This window comes from Symphalangus syndactylus, chromosome 2, assembly GCF_028878055.3.
Source record: "Symphalangus syndactylus isolate Jambi chromosome 2, NHGRI_mSymSyn1-v2.1_pri, whole genome shotgun sequence".
NCBI classification, from domain to species: domain Eukaryota; kingdom Metazoa; phylum Chordata; class Mammalia; order Primates; family Hylobatidae; genus Symphalangus; species Symphalangus syndactylus.
Window position 1 is genome coordinate 38594223 of NC_072424.2, and position 23856 is coordinate 38618078.

Below are 23856 nucleotides of genomic sequence, written 5' to 3' on the forward strand. Positions count from 1 at the left end.
TTCAGATTGATTTATTGGAGTCCTAAATTTCTGCTAAGATGACTTAGAAGTCACTGGAGCAGTGAGTAAAATGGGAAACCCTTTTCTAGGGTCTAGAGAGAGGCCAAGCTGGGGCTCTGAGCTCTCCAATCATGATATCTCTTCATACAGAACATCTCTTTTTTGGCTGGGAATGGTGGTTCACGCCTGTAATCCCAACACTTTGGGAGGTTGAGATGGGCACATTGCTTGAGGAGTTCAAGACCAGCCTCGGTAACATGGCAAAACCCCATCTCTACAAAAAATACAAAAATTAGCCAGGTGTGGTGTTGCATGCCTGTAGTCCTAGCTACTAGGGAGGCTGAGGTAGGAGGATCGCTTGAGTCCGGGAGGTGGAGGCTGCAATGAACTGAGATTGCACCACTGCACTCCAGTCTGGGTGACAGAGTGAGACCCTGTCTCAAAAAAAAAAAAAGAATTTCTCTCTCTCTCTCCCTTTCTTTCTCTCTCAACAGACTTTGTTTTTTAGGGTAGTTTTAGGTTCACAGCAAAATTGAGCAAAAAGTACAGAGTTCTCATATACTCCCCACCCCACTCCACCCACCCCACCATCAACATCCCACCCCAGAGGGGTGTGTTTATCACAGTCAGTCATGAACCTGCCTTGACTCCTCATGAGCGCTCTGAGTCCATAGTTACCTTTCTGCTCTCTCGGTATTGTGCATTCTATGGGTCTCAACAAAGGTATGATGATATATAGCCACCATTATGGTATCATACAGAATAGTTTCCTTGCCCTAAATGCTCTCTCTTTACCTCTTTTGTATATTGGGATTCCACATAAGATTTCATTTTGAAAAAAGTTCTATATACGCCATTGTTGAAACCATCATTCCAAAGGTCAACATTTCCCCATCTCCACTTTTCATATCCGCCAGGACGTTCACTGTTTCATTCAGACATTTTATCTCCTCAGGCCACTTCTGACAGACTTACTCTAACCGCCGCCGTTTGTTTGGTAGCCCCAGTTGCCCCTTCACTGCCAACCTCTCGCCTCCTCCCAGGTGGAACCCGAGACCCGGGCGGTGATCCGGTGGATGCACTCCTTCAACTTTGTTCTTTCAGCCAATCTCCACGGAGGGGCGGTGGTGGCCAATTACCCGTATGACAAGTCCTTTGAGCACCGGGTCCGAGGGGTCCGCCGCACCGCCAACACCCCCACGCCTGACGACAAGCTTTTCCAGAAGGTATGTGGAGAAGCAGCTTGTCCCGCCAGGGGAACTTGGGGCTCAGGAGGTGAGCTTAAGGTCAGTAACACAGAACCCTTTTCAGTGCGAGGCCACAGAAAATAATTGAAAATACCGCTTGTTTGTGAGGAGCTTACAGTCTAGTAAATGACATTTGGTTTTGAATGATAAGCCATAGATTCATAACAAAGTAAATACAAAGAAAGCTTTATAGTAATTACCACGATGCAGAAAATACTTAGGCTAATGATGAGCAAGAAATATGCCCGAAGACTAATAGCACGAGTGTCATTAAATGTGAATTTTTGGGGGAGTCTAAAGTAGAATTTTATGATAATATATCCATATTAATGAAAAATAGACTGTGATAGTATTAGGTGGGGCCTTAAAGAAAAAAAGAAAAATAGACTACATGAAAAAGGTTTAAATAACAGTTCAAAATGATAGAATAAAATATGTTAACATTAATTTTATATTAATATATAAAATGGTATAATATAATAAATTTGTAATTATTGGCCTGGCGCGGTGGCTCACGCCTGTAATCCCAGCACTTTGGGAGGCCAAGGCGGACGGATTGCCTGAGGTCAGGAGTTCGAGACCAGCCTGCCCAAAATGGTGAAACCCTGTCTGTACTAAAAACACAAAAATTAGCCAGGCACGGTGGTGGGTGCCTGTAATCCCAGCTACTTGGGAGTCTGAGACAGGAGAATCACTTGAAGCTGGGAGGCGGAGGTTGCAGTGAGCCACGATTGTGCCACTGCACTCCAGCCTGGGTGACAAGAGTGCAACTCCGTCTCAAAAAAAAAAATTATATACTAATATATTAATATATATCTATGTAATTTAAATAAACATTAATGATATTAAGTATTAATCATTAATGAACTACATGGTGAATAGCACATTGTTTTTTTCTCCATTGGTCTCACTTTGTCCACTGTATAGTAAAAGAGTAATGAAGGAGAATTATAGAGTTCAAATATATTCCTCTCCCTCCAACACAGGCCTCTCACCCCCTAAATATGCATTACTTTTCCTGGAGAAGTCTTGCCTTACTTACTCCTTGATTTCTTTGACAAAATTCGGCTAGAAAATGGCACAAAAACAAGGGACCTTCAATATCATCTAGTGCAACTCCTCACTTTGCACAAGAGAAAACTCAGCCCCAAGATAGTAACAAAATCAGAATACAGATCTCCTGACTCTAGTCTACCACACATACACTCTCTTAGACACACAGTCACATTCACACACATGAATTCACACATACGCACCGACATATACACACTCATACACACACACACACTATCTCTATCCCTGATCCTATTTTCTTTCACTAAAGCAAATACTCCACCGTTTATGTACCCAGCAGGGCTTCTTGGCTTCATCCTGGTTGTGAGTAGGAGCATTGCTATTTGAGTTGGGAATCATCAAGGTCGTTTTCCTCCTGCTTTTCCTCTAGCTGGCCAAGGTCTACTCCTATGCACATGGATGGATGTTCCAAGGTTGGAACTGTGGAGATTACTTCCCAGATGGCATCACCAATGGGGCTTCCTGGTATTCTCTCAGCAAGGGTAAGGGGAGTCTTGGGAACTGCTCAAGCTGAAGTGGAATAGTGCTCATTTCTCCTTCTAAATTCCCAGTTTTCTCAGGGAAACAATGGGAATAGCATAGAATTTTGCACTCAAGTTGAGGTCTGGAAAATGAGGAAGTCTCAGGTTGGCATTTAGTGATCATATTGTGATTCTTTAAAACTAAGGTGGGGATGGCTGGGCACAGTGGCTCACGGCTGTTATCCTAGCACTTTGGGAGGTTGAGGAGGGTGGATCACAAGGTCAGGAGATTGAGACCATCCTGGCTAACACAGTGAAACTCCGTCTCTACTAAAAATACAAAAAAATTAGCCGAGTGTGGTGGCGGGTGCCTGTAGTCCCAGCTACTCGGGAGGCTGAGTCAGGAGAATGGCATGAACCCGGGAGGCAGAGTTTGCAGTGAGCCGTGATCGCATCACTGCACTCCAGCCTGGGTGACAGAGTGAGACTCCGTCTCGAAAAAACAAAAACAAAAAATAACTAAGGTAGGGACACCTTTTGGTCCTGCAAAACTGGTGGTTTACACAATAGATTAGGGCATAGGAGGAAAATAATGTAGTCACTTGTGGGATCTGAGAGTAGATTGGGTTGAAAGTGTCTTGCCCATTTACTAGTCATGTGGCTCTGGGATGGATAATTACTTATTCTCTCTGTGCTTTGGTTTCCTCATCTGTAATTAAGAATAATTAGGCCAGGCATGGTGACTCCTGCCTATAATCCCAGCACCTTAGGAGGCCGAGAAGAGAGAATCTCTTGAGGCCAGTAGTTTGAGACCAGCCTGGGCCTCATAGCAAGACCTCATCCCTACCCAAAAAAAAAGAAAAATTAGCTGGGCATGGTGGTGCACACCTGTAGTCCCAGCTAATGGGGAGGCTGAGGTGGGAGGATCATCTGAGCCCAGGAAGTCAAGGCTGCAGTGCAGTGAGCCAAGATTGCACCACTGCACTCCAGCCTGGACAACAGAGTGAGACTCCAAAAAAAAAAGAAAGGATACTTGCCTTATAATTTTAATATGAGTATTAAATAAAATAATACACATAAGGCATTTGGAAATGCCTGGCTTATAAATGGTGTAACTGTATTTTAAAAAGTAGCACAGAGGTATGCCTCACACTGCAACAGATGAGCAGAGGAGCTGGCCTGGGCACAACCACTTCCCCTGAGATACATTCCCTGGACCCTGACTGCCAGGCCCCCACAATCAGGGGTTTGCCATGGACATTGGCCATTGATAATGTAGCCTTCAAGAGCAGAAACCTCCACAAGAGACTTCTGTCTCTATCCCCTGGGCCTTCCCCATGACCAGGGGTCAAGATAGAACCTCTGTTTATGAGCCTTCACTGGATTGAAGGATACAGAAGAGTCTGGAGCAAGAAGCTGAGTTCTTTTAGGAATCATTCTCTAGCACCTGTCTTTCCCCATCCCTCAAATCTGACCTGGCCATGGCCCAGGCAACAGATTGGTGAGAGCTGAGTTGGTGGCTGGTCCTGTGGAGAGTAGAGAGGTGCAAAACTGAGGAATTGCCATGTACTGGGAGGGTAGACTAGGGACGAAAACTCGCTTGAATACAAGGCACGGCTGGGCGCAGTGGCTCATACCTGTAATACCAGCGCTTTGAGAGGCTGAGGTGGGAGGATGGCTTAAGGTGAGAGTTCAAGGCTATAGTGAGCTATGATCATGACACTGCACTCCAGCCTGGGCAGCAGAGCGATACCCTGTCTCTAAAAAATAAATAAATACATACATACATAATTTTAAATGTTTTTTTTTAAGTTACTTTCTTTAGTTTGCATTAGGAAAGCAAAATATTTTTTGCCCTCCAAATTGAAAATAACCAATATACTTTTTCAAATTATGCTTGTTCTTTTTTTCTCTCTCTCCTCCCTCTCCCTCTCCAGCCTCTGAGAGAGCAAGGCCCATGCCTCCACTGAGAATCATTGCCCTAAATTAAGCTGGTACAATTCCAAAGTCATTAAATTTATCAAAATGATTCTTCCAACAGTGTGGTCTCTTGATTAGCATATCAGCATGAGCTGGGAACTTACTAGAAATGTACATTTCTAATAAGTTGTACCCCACCTCGTACCTACTGAATCAGAAACTCTGGGGGTGAAGCCCAGCAAGCTGTATTTAGCCAGGAGGTTCAGCCTTCTAGGTGATTCTAATGCATGGAGAGAACCAATTTACTTATTTATTTTATTCAAGCATTTTAAAATTTTTATGGATACATACAAAGTGTATATATTGATGGGGTATATGTGATATTTTAATACAGGCATGCAATGTGTAATAATTACATCAGGGTAAATGAGATGTCCATCCCCTCAAGCATTCATTTCTTTGTGTTACCAACATTCCAATTGTACTCCCTCAGTTATTCTAAAAGGTACAGCAAATTATTGCTGATGGTAGTCACCCTTTTGTGCTATCATTCATTCTTTCTAACTATTTTTTGTATCTATTGACCATCCCCATTCTCCCCACCCCCACCATCCTTCCCAGTCTCTGGTAACCATCCTTCCTCTTTATTTTCATGAGTTCAATTATTTAAATTTTTAGCTCCCACAAATGAGAAAGAACGTGATGAGTCTGTTTTTCTGTGCCTGGCTTCATCCCTGTTTTTGTGAATGACAGGATCTTATTTTTTTTAATGACTGAATAGTATTCCATCGTGTATATGTGCCGCGTTTTCTTTATCCATTCATCTGTTGATGCACGCTTAGGTTGCTTCCAAATCTTGGCTGTTGTGAATAGTGCTGCAGCAAACATGGGAGTGCAGATAACTCTTCAACATACTGATTTCCTTTGTTTGGGGTATATACCCAGCAGTGGGATTGCTGAATCAACTGGTAGTCCTATTTTTAGTTTTTTGAGGAACCTCCATACTGTTTGGAGAGAGCCAATTTAATAGGCTGTAGTTATTATTCTTCAACTTTCCCCATTCTTTCTGTAACAGCTGCTTGCACTCATCAGCTTAAAAAGTAAGTGATAATTTTTTTCATCTTCATTTATTTATTTATTTTGAGATGGAGTCTCTTTCTGTCACCCAGGCTGGAGTGCAGTGGCTCCATCTTGGCTCATTGCAACCTCTGCCTCCTGGCTCAAGCGATTCTCCTGCCTCGGCCTCCCGAGTAGCTGGGACTACAGGGACCCGCCACCACACCTGGCTAATTTTTGTATTTTTAGTAGGGACGGGGTTTCACCATGTTGGTCAGGCTGTTCTCAAACTCCTGACCTCAAGTGATCCGCCTGCCTCAGCCTCCCAAAGTTCTGGGATTACAGGCGCGAGCCACCGTGCCCAGCTTCATTTTTATTGTGGTAAAATATACATAACATAAAATTTACCATTGTAATAATTTTTAAGCATATGATTCCGTATTATTAAGTACATTTGTGATGTTGTACAGTCATCACCAGCACTCATCTCCAGAGCTCTTTTCAGCTTGTAAAACTGAAACCCTATACCCATTAAACAATAACTCTCCATTTCCCCTTACCCCAGCCCCTGGCAACCACCATTCTACTTTTTGTCTTTATGATTTTCACTGCTCTAAGTACTTCATGTAAGTGGGATCATGCAATATTTGTCTTTTTGTGAATGCCTTATTTCACTTACCATAATGTCCTCAAAGTTCATCCATGTTATGGCGTTTGTCAGAATTTCCTTACTTTTTAAGGCTGAACAATATTCCATTGTACATTTATACCACATTTTGTTTCTCATTTATCCACCGATGGACACTTGGGTTGCTTTCACATTTTAGCTATTGTGAATAATGGTGCTACAAACATGATGTGCAAATATCTCTTTTGAGACCCTGATTTCTGTTCTTTTGGATATATAAACCCAGAAGTGGAATTGTTGGACATAAGGTAGTTCTATTTTTAATTTTTTTGAGGAACTGCCGTACTGTTTTCCATAGAAAACACCACTTGTGCATGGGATTTTCAATTTCTCCACATCCTCACCAACTCTTTGTTTTTTTGTTTTTTTTTTTTTTGTTTTTTTCTTGATAGTAGCCATCCTAATAAGTTCAAGGTAGTATCTCATGGTAGTTTGATTTGCATTTCTCTAATGATTAGTGATATTGAGCATCTTTTCATGTGCTTATTGGCATTTATATACCTTCTTTGGAGAAATGTCTATTCAAGTCCTTTGCCCATTTAAAAAATCAAGTTGTTTGGGGTTTTTTGTTGTTATTGTTGTTATTGTTATGTTCTAGGAGTTCTCTGTGTATGCTGAATATTAATATCTTATCAGATATATGAATCACAAATATTTTTCCCATTCCATGGTTGCCTTTTTACTCTGTTGACATTGTATTTGTTTGTTTGTTGGTCTGTTTGATTCTGTCATCACCTATTCTGTCCTAGAGATACTGTCTTTTGATGAACAAAATTTTTCCATTTTCATAAAGTCTAATCTGTGATTTTTTTTTCTTTTGTTGCCTGTGTCTTTGATTTTATATCCAGGAAATCATTGCCAAATCCAATGTCATGAAGCTTTTGCCCTATATATTCTTCTAAGAGTTTTATAGTTCTGGGTCTTAAGTTTAGGTTGCCGATCCATCTTGAGTTAGTTTTTGTATATGGTGTTAGATAAGGCTCCAACTTCATTCTTTTGCATTTGGATATCCAGTTTCTCCAGCACCATTTGTTGACATGACTGTCCTTTCCCCATTGAATGGTCTTGGCATTCTTGTCAAAATTGCTTTGACCATATATGCAAAGGTTTCTGGGCTGTCTTCCATTCCATTGATCTATATTACCTGTCTTTACACCAGTACCACATTGTTTTGATTACTGTAGCTTTGTAGTAAGCTTCAAAATCAGAAATTGTGAGTCTCTAGCTTTGTTTCTCTAGCTTTGTTCTTCTTTTTCAAGATTATTTTTGCTCCTCTTGGTTGCTTAAAATTCCATATGAATTTTAGGATGGGTTTTCTATTTTTGCAACAAACATCATTGGGATTTTGATAGGGATTGCATTAAATCTGCAGATCACTTTGGGTAGTACAGACATTTTTAAGTGGATAATTTTTAACCCAAATGAAATTATAATGTAAATAACCATCCTAATAATGAGAAATATATTAAAAAGTAATTGATTCAATTGAATAATATAGAAGATCAGAACAAGCAAGTATTTTATAGAAAAAGAAGAAAATATAGCTGTCTTCTGCTTCTTCAGGAGTCTGTTTTTCTGGGATGGGTATTTTCAGATTAATATTGTGTTCTTAGATAGGAGAAGGGATGTGAAAGCAAAATATTAATCTCATTCCTAACCTCCCAGGTCTGAAGAATATTGTAGTTCAAGGAGAAAATCTGTTCTTTTAAAAACAGTCCATGTGCATAGTCTATAGTAAGGCACAGCTAATAAGCAGACTTTCGAAATGATAAAAGGGACAAGAAGTGAAATTCAGTCATGAAATGGAAAAAAAACATAAAGGATGAAGATGACAAAAGGGGCATTTATGAAGAGAGGAAACTGCAGAGAGAGAGAGAGGCATGCGAACTGGGAACTTGGGAAAAATTTTATGGAGGAAAGAAAGAAATAGAGGTCAAGAGGTAGAATAGAAGTTGATGAAGAAAAGAAAAAAAGAAGGTAATGAAGGGGGTGCTGGATGTTTCCAACACCAAGAAATGATAAATGTTTGGGAGAATGGATATTCTAATTAGCCTGATCTAATCACTATACATGTGTCTATTGAAATGTCACTATGCTTGCCCCATGATTATGTACACACTGTTATGTGATATACATGAATATGTACACACTATGTGCCAATGAAATAAATAAAATTAAAAGGTAATTCTCAAATAAATAAAAACAGAAAATTTTAAAAAGAGAGAGAGATGAGATGGGGCATTGGGTGGGAACCTGCTTATGGAAATCTGCCGCTGCCCTCTTTCCCTTAGGAATGCAAGACTTTAATTATCTCCATACCAACTGCTTTGAGATCACGCTGGAACTGAGTTGCGACAAGTTTCCCCCCCAAGAGGAGTTACAGCGGGAGTGGCTGGGTAATCGGGAAGCCCTAATCCAGTTCCTGGAACAGGTAAAACCTCATTTGTTAACTCTCATGTTTGCAAAAAGAGAAGTGCTTCTCAATGGCAGGCAAGGTGTTTCACTGGTTCAGATCTGACTTTTGCTCTGACTCAGTCCAATAGATTTGGGCATCTTCTTCCACTGAGATTTATTCGTTCAACATTATTGAGCAGCTGAACACAGTGGTTCTCACCTGTAATCCCGGCAGTATGGGAAGCTGAGATGGGAGGATCACTTGGGCTCAGGAGTTTGAGACCAGCCTGGGCAACATAGCTAGATCCCATGTCTACTAAAAAAAAAAATAGCCAAGCATGGTGGCATGTTCCTGTAGACCCAGCTACACAGGAGGATGAGGTGGGAGGATCGCTTGTCTTGTGCTGGGAGGTCAAGGCTACTACAGTGAGCTGTGATCATGCCATTGCACTCCAGCCTGGGCAGCAGAGCAAGACTCTTCTCAAAAAAACTTACCGAGCACAACTATTTGTCAGAAACTGTACTATATGCTGTGAATTATGAATAAATAAGCAAATATCCCTGCCCATATGGAACTTACCTTCTAGTGAGGAGAGACAGGCAGTAAACAATAAATTGTATAACATGTTAAAAGAGAAATGCTATGAAGAAAGTCTTACAAAGGAGGTGACATTTAAACAAAAATTTCAAGGAGGTTAGGGAGAGAAACATGCAGATATCTAGGGGATAAAAGGTTCCTCAAAATGGACATAACTGCAAATACAAAACCAACAAAAAGAATAGGAAAAATGCTCAGCACCACTAATCATTAGGGAAATGCAAATTAAAACTACAGTGAGATTCCACCTCAGATTGATTGGGATGGCTGCTATCAAAAAAACAGAACTTCACAAATGTTTGCAAGGATGTGGAGAAATTGGAACCCTTGTGCACTATTAATGGGAAAGTAAAGTGGTACAATCATTATGAAAAACAGTTACTGGCTTTTCCTCAAACAGTTAGAATTCCTATATGCTCCAGCAATGCCATTTTTGGGTATATATTCAAAAGAACAGAAATAAGGGCCTCGAAGAGATATTTGCACACCCATATTCGTAATAGCATTATTTGCAATAGCCAAAAAGTGGGAGCAACCCAGTGTTCATTGGCAGATGACTGTATAAATGAAAGTGGTATATCCATACAGTGGAATATTATATAGCCTTAAAAAGGAAGGAAATTGTCGCCAGGTGTGGTGGCTCACGCCTGTAATCCCAGCACTTTGGGAGGCTGAGGTGGGCAGATCACCTGAGTTTGGGAGTTTGAGACCAGCCTGACCAACATGGAGAAACCCTGTCTTTACTAAAAATACAAAATTAGCTGGGTGTGGTGGCACGTGCCTGTAATCCCAGCTACTCGAGAGGCTGACGCAGTACAATCGCTTGAACCTGGGAGGTGGAGGTCGTGGTGAGCCGAGATAGCACTATTGCACTCCAGCCTGGGCAACAAGAGCGAAACTCCATCTCAAAAATAAGGAAGGAAATTCTGACACATGCTACAACATGGATGAATCTTGAGGACATTATGCCAAGTGAAATTAGCCACCCACAAAAAGACAAATACTGTATTATTCCACTTATATGAGGTACTTAGAGTAGTCAAAATTATAGAGATAGAAAGTATTGATAGAATGGTGGTTGCCAGGGGCTGGGGGAGGGGATAATGGAGAATCATTGTTTAATGGATATAGGGTTTCAGTTTTTTAAGATAAAAAGAGTTATGCAGATGGATGGTGGTGATGGTTGCACAACATTACAAGTGTTTTTTTTTTTTTTTAGACAGTCTCGCTCTGTCACCCAGGCTGGAGTGCAGTGGCATGATCTAAGCCCACTGCAACCTCCGCCTCCTGGGTTTAAGCGATTCTCCTGTCTCGGCCTCCTGAGTAGCTAGGATTACAGGCAGCCACCACCACACCTGGCTAATTTTTGTATTTTTAATAGAGACAGGGTTTCACCATGTTGGCCAGGCTGGTCTCAAACTCCTGACCTCAGGTGATCCACCCACCTCGGCCTCCCAAAGTGCTGGGATTACAGGCATGAGCCACCGCACCTAGCTAAATGTATTTAATAACACTGAACTGTACACTTAAAATGGTAAATTTTATTTTATGTGTATTTTATTACAGTCTGTCACAGCAAATAAAAAAATTTAAAAAGAAAAGAAAGAAAGAAAAGAAAGCCAGGACACCAGTGTGGCTGAACTGATCTCAGAAGTAAGGGAGAGAAAAGGTGGTTGGAGATGGGATCAGAGAGCTAACAGGTAGCTTTACAGACAGACCATCACAAGAACTTTAGCTTTTGCTCAGAGTGAGTTAGGTTTTGAGTAGGACAGTGACATGATTTGAGTCAGGCTGTAACAGGAACGCTGTGACCACTCTAATTGCGAAGAGATTAATTGGGGCAGGGAGAGAGGCAAAGAGACCAGTTAAGGGACTATTACCATCATCTTTGTGGAGATAAAATGCAAAAACATACGAGAAAGGGCTTTGAGACTCTAAAACACCATACAAATGGTACAAATGTTTTATGATCATAACTATATACTTGTTCCTGCAGGTTCACCAGGGCATCAAAGGAATGGTGCTTGATGAGAATTACAATAATCTCGCCAATGCTGTCATTTCTGTCAGTGGGATTAACCATGATGTCACTTCAGGTAGGTGGTCACTGCTTAGGGGTAGGAAGGAAGCGTTCACTCCCGCATATTCTTTAGCATAATCAAGGGGCCAGTTTGTAAGCCAGTGAAACCAGCAGGGGCGTCAAGGAGGCTGGGAGTGGGGGGGATGGAGAAAAGAAGGGCAATGAAAATGGAGACAGTAAATTAAGAGGCTGAGTCAAACAACCAAGATGTTTTAATGGAAAATCTTTTGCTTCTGATGCAAGCAATCCCTGAGAGGTCAGGATCAGGAAAGACTGATGTAAACGTAACTTCTCATCAGCATTCAGGAGTCACTACCACATACAATTTTGTTAGGGGTATTTTCTGGGCTTAAGCCTGTTAATAGCTCACGTACTCGTGTGAAATTGGGTAGAAACAGGACTGTAAAATGGATAGTTAGCTTTGTTGCTGACTTGGCATTTCCCTACACTCCACTGGGAAAGTTAGCAAGATTCTTTCCATTATAGGCTTACTATGGGGGCAAGATTAATAGTGGAGGTGGATCTTAGAGCTACCTGGAACCTCCTAGAAGGGCACAGAATTATCTCACAGCAGAATGGTGTTGTAAGCTGACTCAGCCCTGCTTGATCATGCACAATGCATGGGATTTTTTGTTTTATTTTGCTTTTAATGCATAACAGTAGCTACCAATAGTTATGGTTACAGGTAGGTGAGATTTGCCTAAATCCCCACCTTTTTTTCTTTTTTTTTTTTTTGAAAAGGAGTCTCATTCTGCCATCCAGTCTGGAGGGCAATGGTGTGATCTCACTGCAACCTCTGCCTCCTGAGCTCAAGCCATTCTCCTACCTCAGCCTCCAAAATAGCTGGGACTACAAGCATGCAACACCACACCTGAGTAATTTTTTGTGTTTTTTGTAGAGACGGGGTGTCACCATGTTGCCCAGGCTGGTTTTGAGCTCCTGGGCTCAAAAGCTTCCCAAAGTACTGGAGTTACAGGTGTGAGCCACCACATCCAGCCCTCCGCACAACCTTAATACTAGCAAGTCTCACCTGAATTTTACTACACTAACATTTATTACCAAGCAGCCATTTCAGAGTTCCTACAATCTGTTTAAGCTGGATGAACTCTCAGCTTTCTGTTCTTTAAAGTGATCTCAATGCATCTTACATGAAAGTTTCATACAAGGCAAAGGTAATGTCTAAAGGCAGAATCCTGTAGCCTCATAGTGAAGTATCAGACAACCAGAGACTGTTAGCCCCATGTCTGGACACAGGACTGTTTAGGAATCCAAACTCAGGAACCATCCTTTTTATTTGTTTTTTCTTTTTCCATTTTTTACAGAAATGTTTCTGAGTCGTAGGAGTCATTCCTATGAGCACAGCCTTCTTCAGGGCTTGCCAGATTCTTTCTAGCAAAGTGATGGGGTCTCACTGTGTTGCCCAAGCTGGTCTCAAACTCAAGCAGTTCCTCTGCCTCAGCCTCCCAAATAGCTGGATTACAGGGTCTCACTCTATTGCCTGGGCTGCAGTGCAGTGGTGCAGTCAGGGCTCACTGCAGCCTTGACCATCCAGGCTCAGGTGATCCTCCTTCCTCAGCCTCCCAAGTAGCTGGAACTACAAGTGCATACCACCATGCTCAGCTAATTTTTTTATTTTTTATTTTTTATTTTTTTTACAGAGTCAGAGTTTTGCCCTGTTGTCTAGGGTGGCCTCAAACTCCTGAGCTCAAGTGATCTGCCTGCCTCAGCCTCCCAAAGTGCTGGGATTCCAGGAATGCACACCTGGCTTTTGCTAGATTCTTATGCTGTGCCAAGCAAGTGTGGGAATGTGTCTAAAACATTCCAGCCAATCAACATATATTGCTGGGCACAGTGGCTCACGCCTGTAATCCCAACACTTTGGGAGGCTCAGGCGAGAGGAACACTTGAGGTCAGGAGTTCAAGACCAGCCTGACCAACATGGTGAAACCCCTGTCTCTACTAAAACTACAAAAATTAGCTGGGTGTGGCCAGGTGCGGTGGCTCATACCTGTAATCCCAGCACTTTGGGAGGCTGAGGCACAGATTGCCTGAGCTCAGGAGTTTGCAACCAGCCTAGGCAACACGGTGAAACCCCATCTCTACTAAAATACAAAAAATTAGCCAGGCGTAGAGGCGTGTGACTGTAGTCCCAACTACTCGGGAGGCTGAGGCAGGAGAATTGCTTGAACCCAGGAGGTGGAGGTTGCAGTGAGCCGAGATCATGCCACTGCACTCCAGCCTGGGCGACAGAGTGAGACTCCGTCTAAAAAAAAAAAAAAAATTAGCTGGGCATGGTGATGTGGTCTGTAGTCCCAGCTACTCGGGAAGCTAAGGCACGGAGGCATGAGAATCACTTGAACCCAGGAGGCGGAGGTTGCAGTGAGCCGAAATCACATCACTGCACTCCAGCCTGGGCAGAGTGAGATTCTGTTTCAAAACAACAATAAAAACAAAACATATTAAACCCCACTAATTTTTCTAATAAGTGCCACTTTCACCAGCCATTGTGTTAATTAACAAATTATTAGGCTGGGCACAGTAGCTCACGCCTGTAATCCCAGCGCTTTGGGAGGCCAAGGTGGGTGGATCACCTAAAGTCAGGAGTTCAAGACCAGCCTGGCCAACGTGGTGAAACCCTGTCTCCACTAAAAATACAAAAAATTAGCCAGGCGTGGTGGCAGGCACCTGTAGTCCCAGATACTCAGGAGGCTGAGTTCAAGCAGGAGAATCGCTTGAACCCAGGAGGTGGAGGTTGCAGTGAGCCAAGATCGAGCCACTGTACTCCGGCCTGGGAGACAGAGCAAGACTCTATCTCAAAAAAAAAAAAAAAAAAATTTTTTTTTCATTTCATCAGTGAAAAAACCCATTGTAAACATTCATTATATTACTTAGTAAAGCATCTAGTGTTGATGAGAGAGAAAGCTAGCTGAAGCCCTCATAGTAGCTGCATCTGGAATGGGGCCTTTCTGACACCACACTCGCTAACCACTTCAGGATTCAAGTCCATAGTTAAGAAAACGACAACCCCTAGGGTGTCATTTCAACTATCCAACACGTGTACTTTGCTGAAGTATTTTAAAGTAAATTACAGGCATTTAATAGGGGGCAGAAAAAGACTTCCTCATTATTGTTTGTCTCAATGTTTATTGTATTTATTATTTCAAATATTCATTGCTATATACTTAAAATGAATTTTAAAATCACTGTCATAATTGAGTCTAAAGGGATGGAAAGTCATTAGCCAAAATGCTCTTTCCCTGTTATAGAAAAACAGGCTTCTTTTGAATTTTATTTTTCACTTGCCATACTTTTGAAGGTGATAAAAGAAATTTTTTTGTTTTTTGAGACAGAGTCTTGCTCTGTCGCCCAGGCTGGAGTGCAGTGGTATGAGCCACTGCAACCAGCCCAATAGAAGAAATATTAAAAATAAGATTCTCACTGGGCACAATGGCATATGCCTGTAATCCCAGCACTTTGGGAGGCTGAGCTGGGAGAATTGCTTGAGGTCAAGAGTTCAAGACCATGCTGGTCAACTAGCAAGACCCCATCTCTACAAAAAATAAAAATAATAAAATTAACCAGTCACAGTGGTGTGTGCCTATAGTCCCAGCTATTCAAAAGGCTGAGGCGGGAAAATTGCTTGAGTCTGGGAATTCAAGGTTTCAGTGATCTATGATAGCACCACTGCACTCTAGCCTGGGCAAACAAAGCGAGACCCTACCTCAAAAAAAGAGACAGGACTCTCAAAATCATACCTTTGCTGGTCATGTAGTCCAGCCTTCCCATAAGATTACACCCATACAACACCACTGACAGCTTTTTGTCCAACCCAGGGCCTCCATGTTCAGTGGCGCAGGTTTTGCACTGTACATCTGCGTGGCCTTTCCAGGCTTCTGATCTAGTCTGTGCTTGAGTGCTCACAATTTCATAAAGCAGTCCATTCCTTTCTTTGTAGCTCTGTTTCTGTCAACAGGTTTGTTTGTTTGTTTTATTTGAGACAGAAACTTGCTCTGTCACCAAGGCTGGAGTGCAGTGGCCTGATCTCGGCTCACTGTAGCCTCCACCTCCCGCGGTCCAGCAATTATCCTGCCACAGCCTCCCAAGTAGCTGAGACTACAAGCATGTGCCACCATGCCTGGCTAATTTTTGTATTTTTAGTAGAGATGGGGGTTTCACCATGTTGGCCAGGCTGGTCTCAAACTCCTGACCTCAGGTGATCCACCCACCTGGGCCTCCCAAAGTGCGGGGATTATAGGCATGAGCCACGGCACCTGGCCTCAACAGGTTTTATTTCTAAAACTAGCAAAATCTGTCTCCCTGCAACTTAAACCCATACTTCTCATTCTTATTTCTTTAGAGAGACATCATTTCTTCACAGTGGCCTTTCAAATATCAAAACTGTGGTCTCACGTGGTTTCTTTATTAGGCAAAACATTCACAGACCTTTCAACCTTTCCTCTCTCTTAATGATCCTTTACTGGAGGTGAGTTTGTATTAAACTACAGGCTCTAGAATTACATTTAACACGTTCAGTGTTGAGCACAGTAAAACTCCTGCTTCATAGGAGCTGAGGCCATACTCCTATTAAGATAGTCCACAAATGATTTAAATCTTTACTAGTTTCATGCTATTAAGAAAAGCCAGGCTGGGTGCAGTGGCTCACGCCTGTAATCACAGCACTTTGGGAGGCTGAAGCGGAAGGATCACTTGAGCCCAGGAGTTTGAGACCAGCCTGGGCAACATAGTGAGAACTGGACTCTGTTTATTTATTTTGAAAAAGAAAAGATGGCCAGGCTCGGTGGCTCATGCCTGTAATCCCAGCACTTTGGGAGTCCAAGGCTGGCAAATCACCTGAGGCCAGGAGTTTGAGACCAGCCTGGCCAACATGGTGAAACCCCATCTCTACTAAAAATATAAAAATTAGCTGGGTGTGGTGATGCATGCCTGTAATCCCAGCTACTTGGGAGGCTGAGGCAGGAGAATTGCTTGAACCCGGTAGGTAGGGGTTGCAGTGTGCTGAGATCATACCACTGCATTCCAGCCTGGGCAACAGAGTGACAGAGTGAGACTCCATCTCAAAAAAAAAAAAAAAAAAAAAAAAAGCCAACGGGCTCAGCGGCTCACGCCTGTAATCCCAGCACTGGGAGTCTGAGGTGGGCAGATCACCTGAGGTCAGGGGTTCAATAATAGCCCGGCCAACGTGGTGAAACCCCGTCTCTACTAAAAATACAAAAATTAGCTGAGCATGGTGGCACACGCCTGTAATCCCAGCTACTTGGCAGACTGAGGCAGGAGAATTGCCTGAACCTGGGAGGCAGAGGTTGTAGTGAGCCGAGATCGCGCCACTTCACTCCAGCCTGGGTGACAGAGCAAGACCCCGTCTCAAAAAAAAGAAAAGCCAACCTTGTAGTCAGTTAAAAACCCCAGCTTATTTGGGACAGGTTTTTAATCAGTAGACTGAGTTATATCTTTGTGACTTTCAGGTGACCACGGTGATTACTTCCGGCTGCTGCTTCCAGGTATCTACACTGTTAGTGCCACAGCACCTGGGTTTGACCCAGAGACAGTGACTGTGACCGTGGGTCCTGCGGAACCAACATTGGTGAGTTAGGCTGAGCTTGACGGTGCACTATAAAGATCACGTATACAGTCTTTTTTGGAGGACAGTGTCCCGCTCTGTCACCCAGGCTGGAGTGCAGTGGCACCATTGTGGCTCACTGCAGCCTCGATCTCCAGGGCTGAAGCAATCCTGCCGCCTCAGCCTCCCGAGTAGCTGAGAGTGAGTATAAGAGCACACCACCATGCCCGCCTAATTTTTCTACTTTTCGTAGAAAAAGGATGTCGTCATGTTACCCAGGCTGGTCTTGAACTCCTGGACTCAAGTGTTCTGCCTGCCTCAGCTTCCCAAAGTGCTGAGATTACAGACATGAGCCACCACCCTTGGCCCTTACAAAATCTTAAGTGATTGCACAGCTCTAATCTTTGCCCAGCTTCTTTCTTTTACTGTTTTTTAGAGAATTAGTTGCTCGCACATTCTAATTTTTGTTCTGTCACTCTCCTATTATATCCTTCCTCACTTCCTTTTGGCTTTTCCTCTTCTGTCTAACATAGCATAGTGATTTAAAGCACTGTCTAGTCCTAAATTCAGCTCATTTGCCCACAGACCTTGGACAAATTACCTAATCGCTCTTATTCTCAGTAAATTGGTAATAATAGTGCCTCCTTCACCAGAGGCTGCAATGAGAACGTGCACATAAAGCCCTTAGTATGCAGGGGCCAAATCAACTCTCAAAAGGCAGATTAATTGGAGAAAAGCCATACCAATTTATTTTTATTTATTATTATTATTATTATTATTATTATTATTATTATTATTATTTTGAGACAGGGTTCTGCTCTTCTTGCCCAGACTGGAGTGCAATGGAATGATCTTGGCTCACTGCAACCTCTGCCTCCCAGGTTTAAGTGATTCTCCTGCCTCAGCCTCCCAAGTAGCTGGGATTACAGGCATGTGCCACCATGCCTGGCTAATTTTTGTATTTCTTTTTAGTAGAAACGGGGTTTCTCCTTGTTGGTCAGGCTGGTCTCGAACTTCTGACCTCAGGTGATCTGCCCACCTCGGCCTCCCAAAGTGCTGGGATTACAGGCGTGAGCCACCGTGCCCTGCCTGTTTTTTTCTTGTTTGTTTGTTTGTTTTGTGTGAGCATACCAATTTATTTAACGTGTATACACAGGAGCCTTCAGAATGAAGGCCCAAAGATACAGGGGAAATTTGTCCACTTTTATGCGTAGGTTCAACAAAGTAGGTACAGCTAGGTATAAATGCGATTGGACAAAAGAAGTATCAGCTAATGCTATGCACTGAGTGAAGACATCTAGCAAGGCCTATCTTTCCAGATTCTTCTGGGCTCTCTGACCATGAATTTCTTCCTTCTGGGTATGGGTCAATACCCTCTCTGGAAAGAGGGACTTATGACCTATAGTCAAACAAGGTAGGGTCTTATGACCTACAGTCAAACAAGGGAGGTCAGATATGTCCTCCTCCTCCTCTCTTCCTCCTCGTCCTCCTTCTCCTTGACCTACAGTCAAACAAGGTAGGTCAGATATCTCCTCCTCTTCCTCCTCCTCCTCCTCTTCTTCTTTCATAGAGACAGGGAGTGTCTCTGTCCCTCAGGCTGTGCACTGGCACGATTATGGCTCACTGTAGCCTCAGACTCAAGAGATCTTCTGCTTCATCTTCCCAAGTAGCTGGGACTACAGGCACATGCCACCATGTCCAACTAATTTTTTTTTTTTTTTCAGATGGGGTCTCGGTCTGTCACCCAGGCTGGAGTGCAGTGGCTCAATCTCGGCTCACTGCAACCACTGTCTCTTGGGTTCAAGCAATTCTCCTGCCTCAGCCTCCCAAGTAGCTGGGATTACAGGCATGTGCCACCACCTCCAGCTATTTGTTGTATTTTTAGTAGAGACAGGGGTTTGCCATGTTGGCCAGGCGGATCTTGAACTCCTGACCTCAGGTGATCTGCCCACCTCGGCCTCCCAAAGTGCTAGGATTACAGGTGTGAGCCACCGCGCCCGGCCATTTTTATTTTTACTTTTATTTTTTGAGACTAGAGTCTCGCTCTGTTGCCCAGGCTGGAGTGAATGGCACATTCTCGGCTCACTGCAACCTCCGCCTCCCGGGTTCAAATGATTCTTCTGCCTCAACCTCCCAAGTAGCTGGGACTACAAGGCATGCGCCACCACGCCCAGCTAATTTTTGCATTTTTAGTAGAGACGGGTTTTCACCATGTTGACCAGGCTGGTCTTGAACTCCTGACCTCAGGTGATCCACCCTCCTCGGCCTCCCAAAGGGCTGAGATTACAGGCGTGAGCCACCGCCCCCGGCCTAATTTTTGTTATTTTTTGTAGAGACAGGGTTTTCTGTGTAGCCCAGGCTGGAGTGCAGTGGTACAGTCATGGCTCACTGCAGCCTTGAACTCCTGGGTTCAAGAGATCCTCACCCCTTGGCCTTCCAAAGCACTGGGATTACAGGCGTGAGCCACTATGCTCCCTCCGCCTAGACTGTGATCGGCCTAAATCTGATGGTTTCTTTAAGACCAGTTTTCACAGAGAAAGGCAGCGGGCTTGCATTCTTCTGTGCCACTGGCAAGGACTGCCACCAGAGGGCGCTCTACCATCGCTTCTGGTGCTCCATGGGCCCTGATTTTGCTTTCCACTCGTGCTGCAAAGAGCCAGCTACTTTTCAAGATTCAACTCTCCAAGGCTTTCTTTTACAGCTAGGATGAGAAGCAAAGAACTTCTTTGATTTTACAGCCTGGATCTTTTCAGGTTTGGTTGTATTAAGATCTCAGAGCTAACAGAGCTCAGAGATCATAGACACTAATCCTCAGATTTCTCAAATGAGGACAAAATAATGAGGCAGTCCTATTTAATGGCCATCTACAGATCTCATTTCCTAAAAGTCAGCCTTTCCTAGGGCCGCCTCACTCCTTCTGTACACAATCCTTAGTAGACCCTCCCACCACCTTTCCCTATTAACACAATGCAGTCAAGTCAAGCTTGTCTTTTACTATTTATTGAATAAGTACTATGTATGACATGATATGAGAGCTTTCCAGCATTATCTCATTTAACCTTCACAACGACCCTGTGAGGTAGATGCAAGTATCCCCATTTGTGGCTTAGAGAAGACAAAAGAAACTTGTGTAGTATCACATGGCAAGTGGTGGCAGTCAGGATTCGAACCTATATCAGGCTCTCTGGCTCCCTTCTTAGCCAATGTGTTACTGGAATTCATACTAAGTGTACAACCTGTGTTTGTAGCTCCTTATTGTAACACAAGGATCAGGAGAAAGAACTATGCTTTAAGTCCTTTGAGAATTCCTCTGGAATTTCCAAAGTTTCTTCCTCCATCCTCTCCCCTAGTCCCATTTCCTAAATAATGTAAATTACTTCTCCTTGCAGTTGCCCGAAACAGAGAGTAAATCTTTCATTGCAGCCTATTAGCTGATCTGGGGTCCTCTTTCCCTTTTTTCTTGTTATGTCCTAAAATTGAATGACTGTTAAGCAGCTACATATATAAGTTTTGCATTACCAGCAAGTCTGTTCAACGCCAAGTTCAAACAACTGCACGTCCTCTTGAGTAACACACTCAATTTCAAAGGATTTTGCCCCCTTTTTCACATATTCTTTAAATAAATTAACATAACCCATCATTATGTCAAATATACTCAGAGGAGAAAAGATGTCTGTCATTTGGATACAATTTCCAGACACAGTAACAACTAAAAACCCATTTATTGATCACAAAGGAGTCTATCTCCCTTCCCAGTCTAAAGCAGATATCCATCTGTCTGGGAAAGAAAAAAGGAAAAAAATATTGCCCAGGTGTGGTGGCTCACACCTGTAATCCCAGCACTTCAGGAGGCTGAGGCAGGCGGATCACTTGAGGTCGGGAATTTGAGACCAGCCTGGCCAACATGGCAAAGCCCTGTCTCTACTCAAAATACAAAAATTAGCCAAGTGTGGTAGCACACACCTGTAATCCCAGCTACTTGGGAGGCTGAGGCAGGAGAATTGCTTGAACCCAGGGGGCGGAGGTTGCAGTGAGTCGAGATTGTGCCACTGCACTCCAGCCTGGGCGACAGAGCAAGACTCCATCTCAAAAAAAAAAAAAAGCAAAAAAAAAAAGATTGTTTACTACAGAGTTTCCAGCTTTAAAATGTCTTGGCCAGATGCAGTGACTTACACATGTAATCTCAGCACTTTGGAAGGCCGAGGCTGGCAGATCACTTGAGCCCAGGGGTTTGAGACCAGCCTGGGCAACATGGCGAAATCATGTCTCTACAAAACAGTTCAAAAATTAGCCGGGCATGGTGTCATGCACATGTAGTGCCAGCTACTTGGGAGGCCGAGGTGGGAGGATCACTTGAACCCAGGAGATGGAGGCTGTAGTGAGCCGTGATTACACCACTGCACTCCAGCCTGGATGACAGAGTAAGACCTTATCTCAGAATAAAAATAAAATGAAATAAAATATCTTCCGGGGCCCAGTGTTCTCTTTGCTTTTCCCCAAGGCCTTCTACATGTCACCACTCCTTTCCTTTTCTTCTGTCCTTGCCTCATTTTCTGTCTCTCTTCTCTCTCGTTTTTTTCTGTCCTAGATTCCTATGTTATTAAATAGGAACTGGTAAATAATACAGCACAGTTGGCTCTGATTCTCCCCTTCCCTCCTGGAGGAACTAGCAGAAAAATTGGCTTTCAATTTTTGCGGAAAGGGCAGGAAATAACCCTACAGAGAGGCCTCTCAGTCAGTGGCATGTTTTTTAACTCCCAGCTGGCTTCAGGGGCTCAAGCTGTTCCAAGGGTGGGAAAGCCCAGGCCTGCCCCAGAGGAGTGTGGTTAGGACAGTGTGCCACTCCCTCTCCTTCCTCTTCAGCCTGGGATAGTTCTACGGCTCTTCCACACCCAGAATGTCCCACATTTGTCAGTGAAAAGTATCTTTCCATCTGCATGCTGTGGCCAGAAGAGAAGTTGCAATGTAGCATTTGAAAGGATGCATTAACACACATGGAAATTTCCAGTTTAAGAATCCAAGCAGGGCGTGGTGGCATGTGCCTGTAGTCCCAGCTACTCAGGAGGCTGAGAGGCTGAGGCAGGGGGATCCTGAACCCAGGAGTTTGAGTCCAGCCTGGACAACATAACAAGACCCCATCTCTAAAATTAAAAAAAAAGTAAAATAAATCCCTAAGTCCATACCAACACTCTTTATCATCTCTACTATCTTTGAAGTCAAACAAGTAGGCAGAAGGTTTAGTTCTGAAGCATGGTGACACTTACTGGCATGCCTGAGCATGGCACCTGTGAGTCACCCAGGCAGCATAAAGGAGATTATTACAGCACCATCAATCATGGCTCTTGTCCTAAGTGGCAGTATTGGTGAAATCACATTTGATGTGTAGATATATTTTTCTTTCTTTTCTTTACTTTTTTTTTTTTCTTTTTGAGATGGAATGTCACTCTGTCACCCAGGCTGGAGTGCAGTGGCATGATCTTGGCTCTCTGCAACCTCTGCCTGCTGAGTTCAAGCAATTCTCCTGCCTCAGCCTCCCGAGTAGCTGGAACTATAGGCATGTGCCACCAGCCCAGCTAATTTTTGTATTTTCAGTAGAGATGGGGTTTCACCTTGTTGGCCAGGCTGGTGTCTAACTCCTGATCTCAAGTAATCTGCCCACCTCAGCCTCCCAAAGTGAAGGGATTACAGCCACCATGCCCAACCTAATTTTTTTTTTTTTTTTTTTTTTTTTGAGATGGAGTCTCACTGTCACTCAGGCGGGAGTGCAGTGGCAAAATCTCAGCTCACTGCAGCCTCCACCTCCCGGGTTCAAGCAATTCTACCGCCTCCTGAGTAGCTGGGACTATAGGTGTGCACCATCACACCTGGCTAATTTCTTTGTATTTTTAGTAGAGACAGGGTTTCACCATATTGGCCAGGGTGGTCTTGAACTCCTGACCTCAGGTGATCCACCACCTCAGCCTCCCAAAGTGCTGGGATTGCAGGCATGAGCCACCACTCCCAGCCCATTTTTTTCTAATACATATAACATCAATGTATATTAAGTTAATCCAGTCACACTCTATCTATCACCAAAGATTGCATACCAATTTTGGGGGAACATTAGCCAAGTCTATATGACACCACCAGTGCTTCTCTGGGTCGCTGCTCTAATAATTTTCCCTAGTACCCAGCCCTCAGAAACTGGAACTATGACAAAAGATGGTCAAACGGATCTCCTAGCTTCTGCTTTTTTTCTTCCAGATTAACTTCCACCTCAAAAGAAGCATCCCTCAAGTAAGCCCTGTGAGGAGAGCTCCCAGCAGAAGGCACGGAGTCAGAGCCAAAGTGCAGCCCCAGGCCAGAAAGAAAGAAATGGAGATTAGGCAGCTCCAAAGAGGCCCTGCATGAAACACACAGTGCCAGGCAACCCTTCAGAAAGGCTTTGCTCCTGCTCTCAGAACAGATGAAGCATTCTTTCTGTTTTATTATCTGGGACATATTTAAATACAAACATATTCAGAACAATTCAGAATGGTCTCCGTCTGTTCCAGGGGTAAGCCATCTCTAGGTCATCATGAAAGAAATTAGGATCTATTGAAAGGTGATGTGGTGGCCGGGTGTGGTGGCTCACATCTGTAATCCTAGCACTTTGGGAGGCCGAGGCAGGTGGATCACCTAAGGTCAAGAGTTCGGAACCAGCCTGGCCAACATGGTGAAACCCTGTCTCTACTAAAAATACAAAAAATTAGCTGGTCATGGTGGCACGCACCTGTAATCC

The 23856-nt window shown here is 43.5% G+C and overlaps 1 protein-coding gene across 5 annotated transcripts in view; it reads left to right on the plus strand.

The window, feature by feature from the left end:
• The window catches only part of CPN1 (carboxypeptidase N subunit 1), a 65817-nt gene extending 42214 nt beyond the window's left edge, over positions 1–23603 (plus strand). For all 5 annotated transcript variants that reach the window (XM_063627978.1, XM_063627982.1, XM_063627975.1 and 2 more), the window contains 6 exons: positions 1044–1226; positions 2692–2803; positions 8738–8877; positions 11435–11534; positions 17002–17120; positions 23340–23603. In XM_063627978.1, coding sequence (XP_063484048.1) covers positions 1044–1226; positions 2692–2803; positions 8738–8877; positions 11435–11534; positions 17002–17120; positions 23340–23486 — 801 coding nt within the window. In that variant the 3' untranslated portion in view covers positions 23487–23603. The remainder of the gene's footprint in view (positions 1–1043; positions 1227–2691; positions 2804–8737; positions 8878–11434; positions 11535–17001; positions 17121–23339) is intronic.
• The last annotated feature ends 253 nt before the right edge of the window (positions 23604–23856 follow it).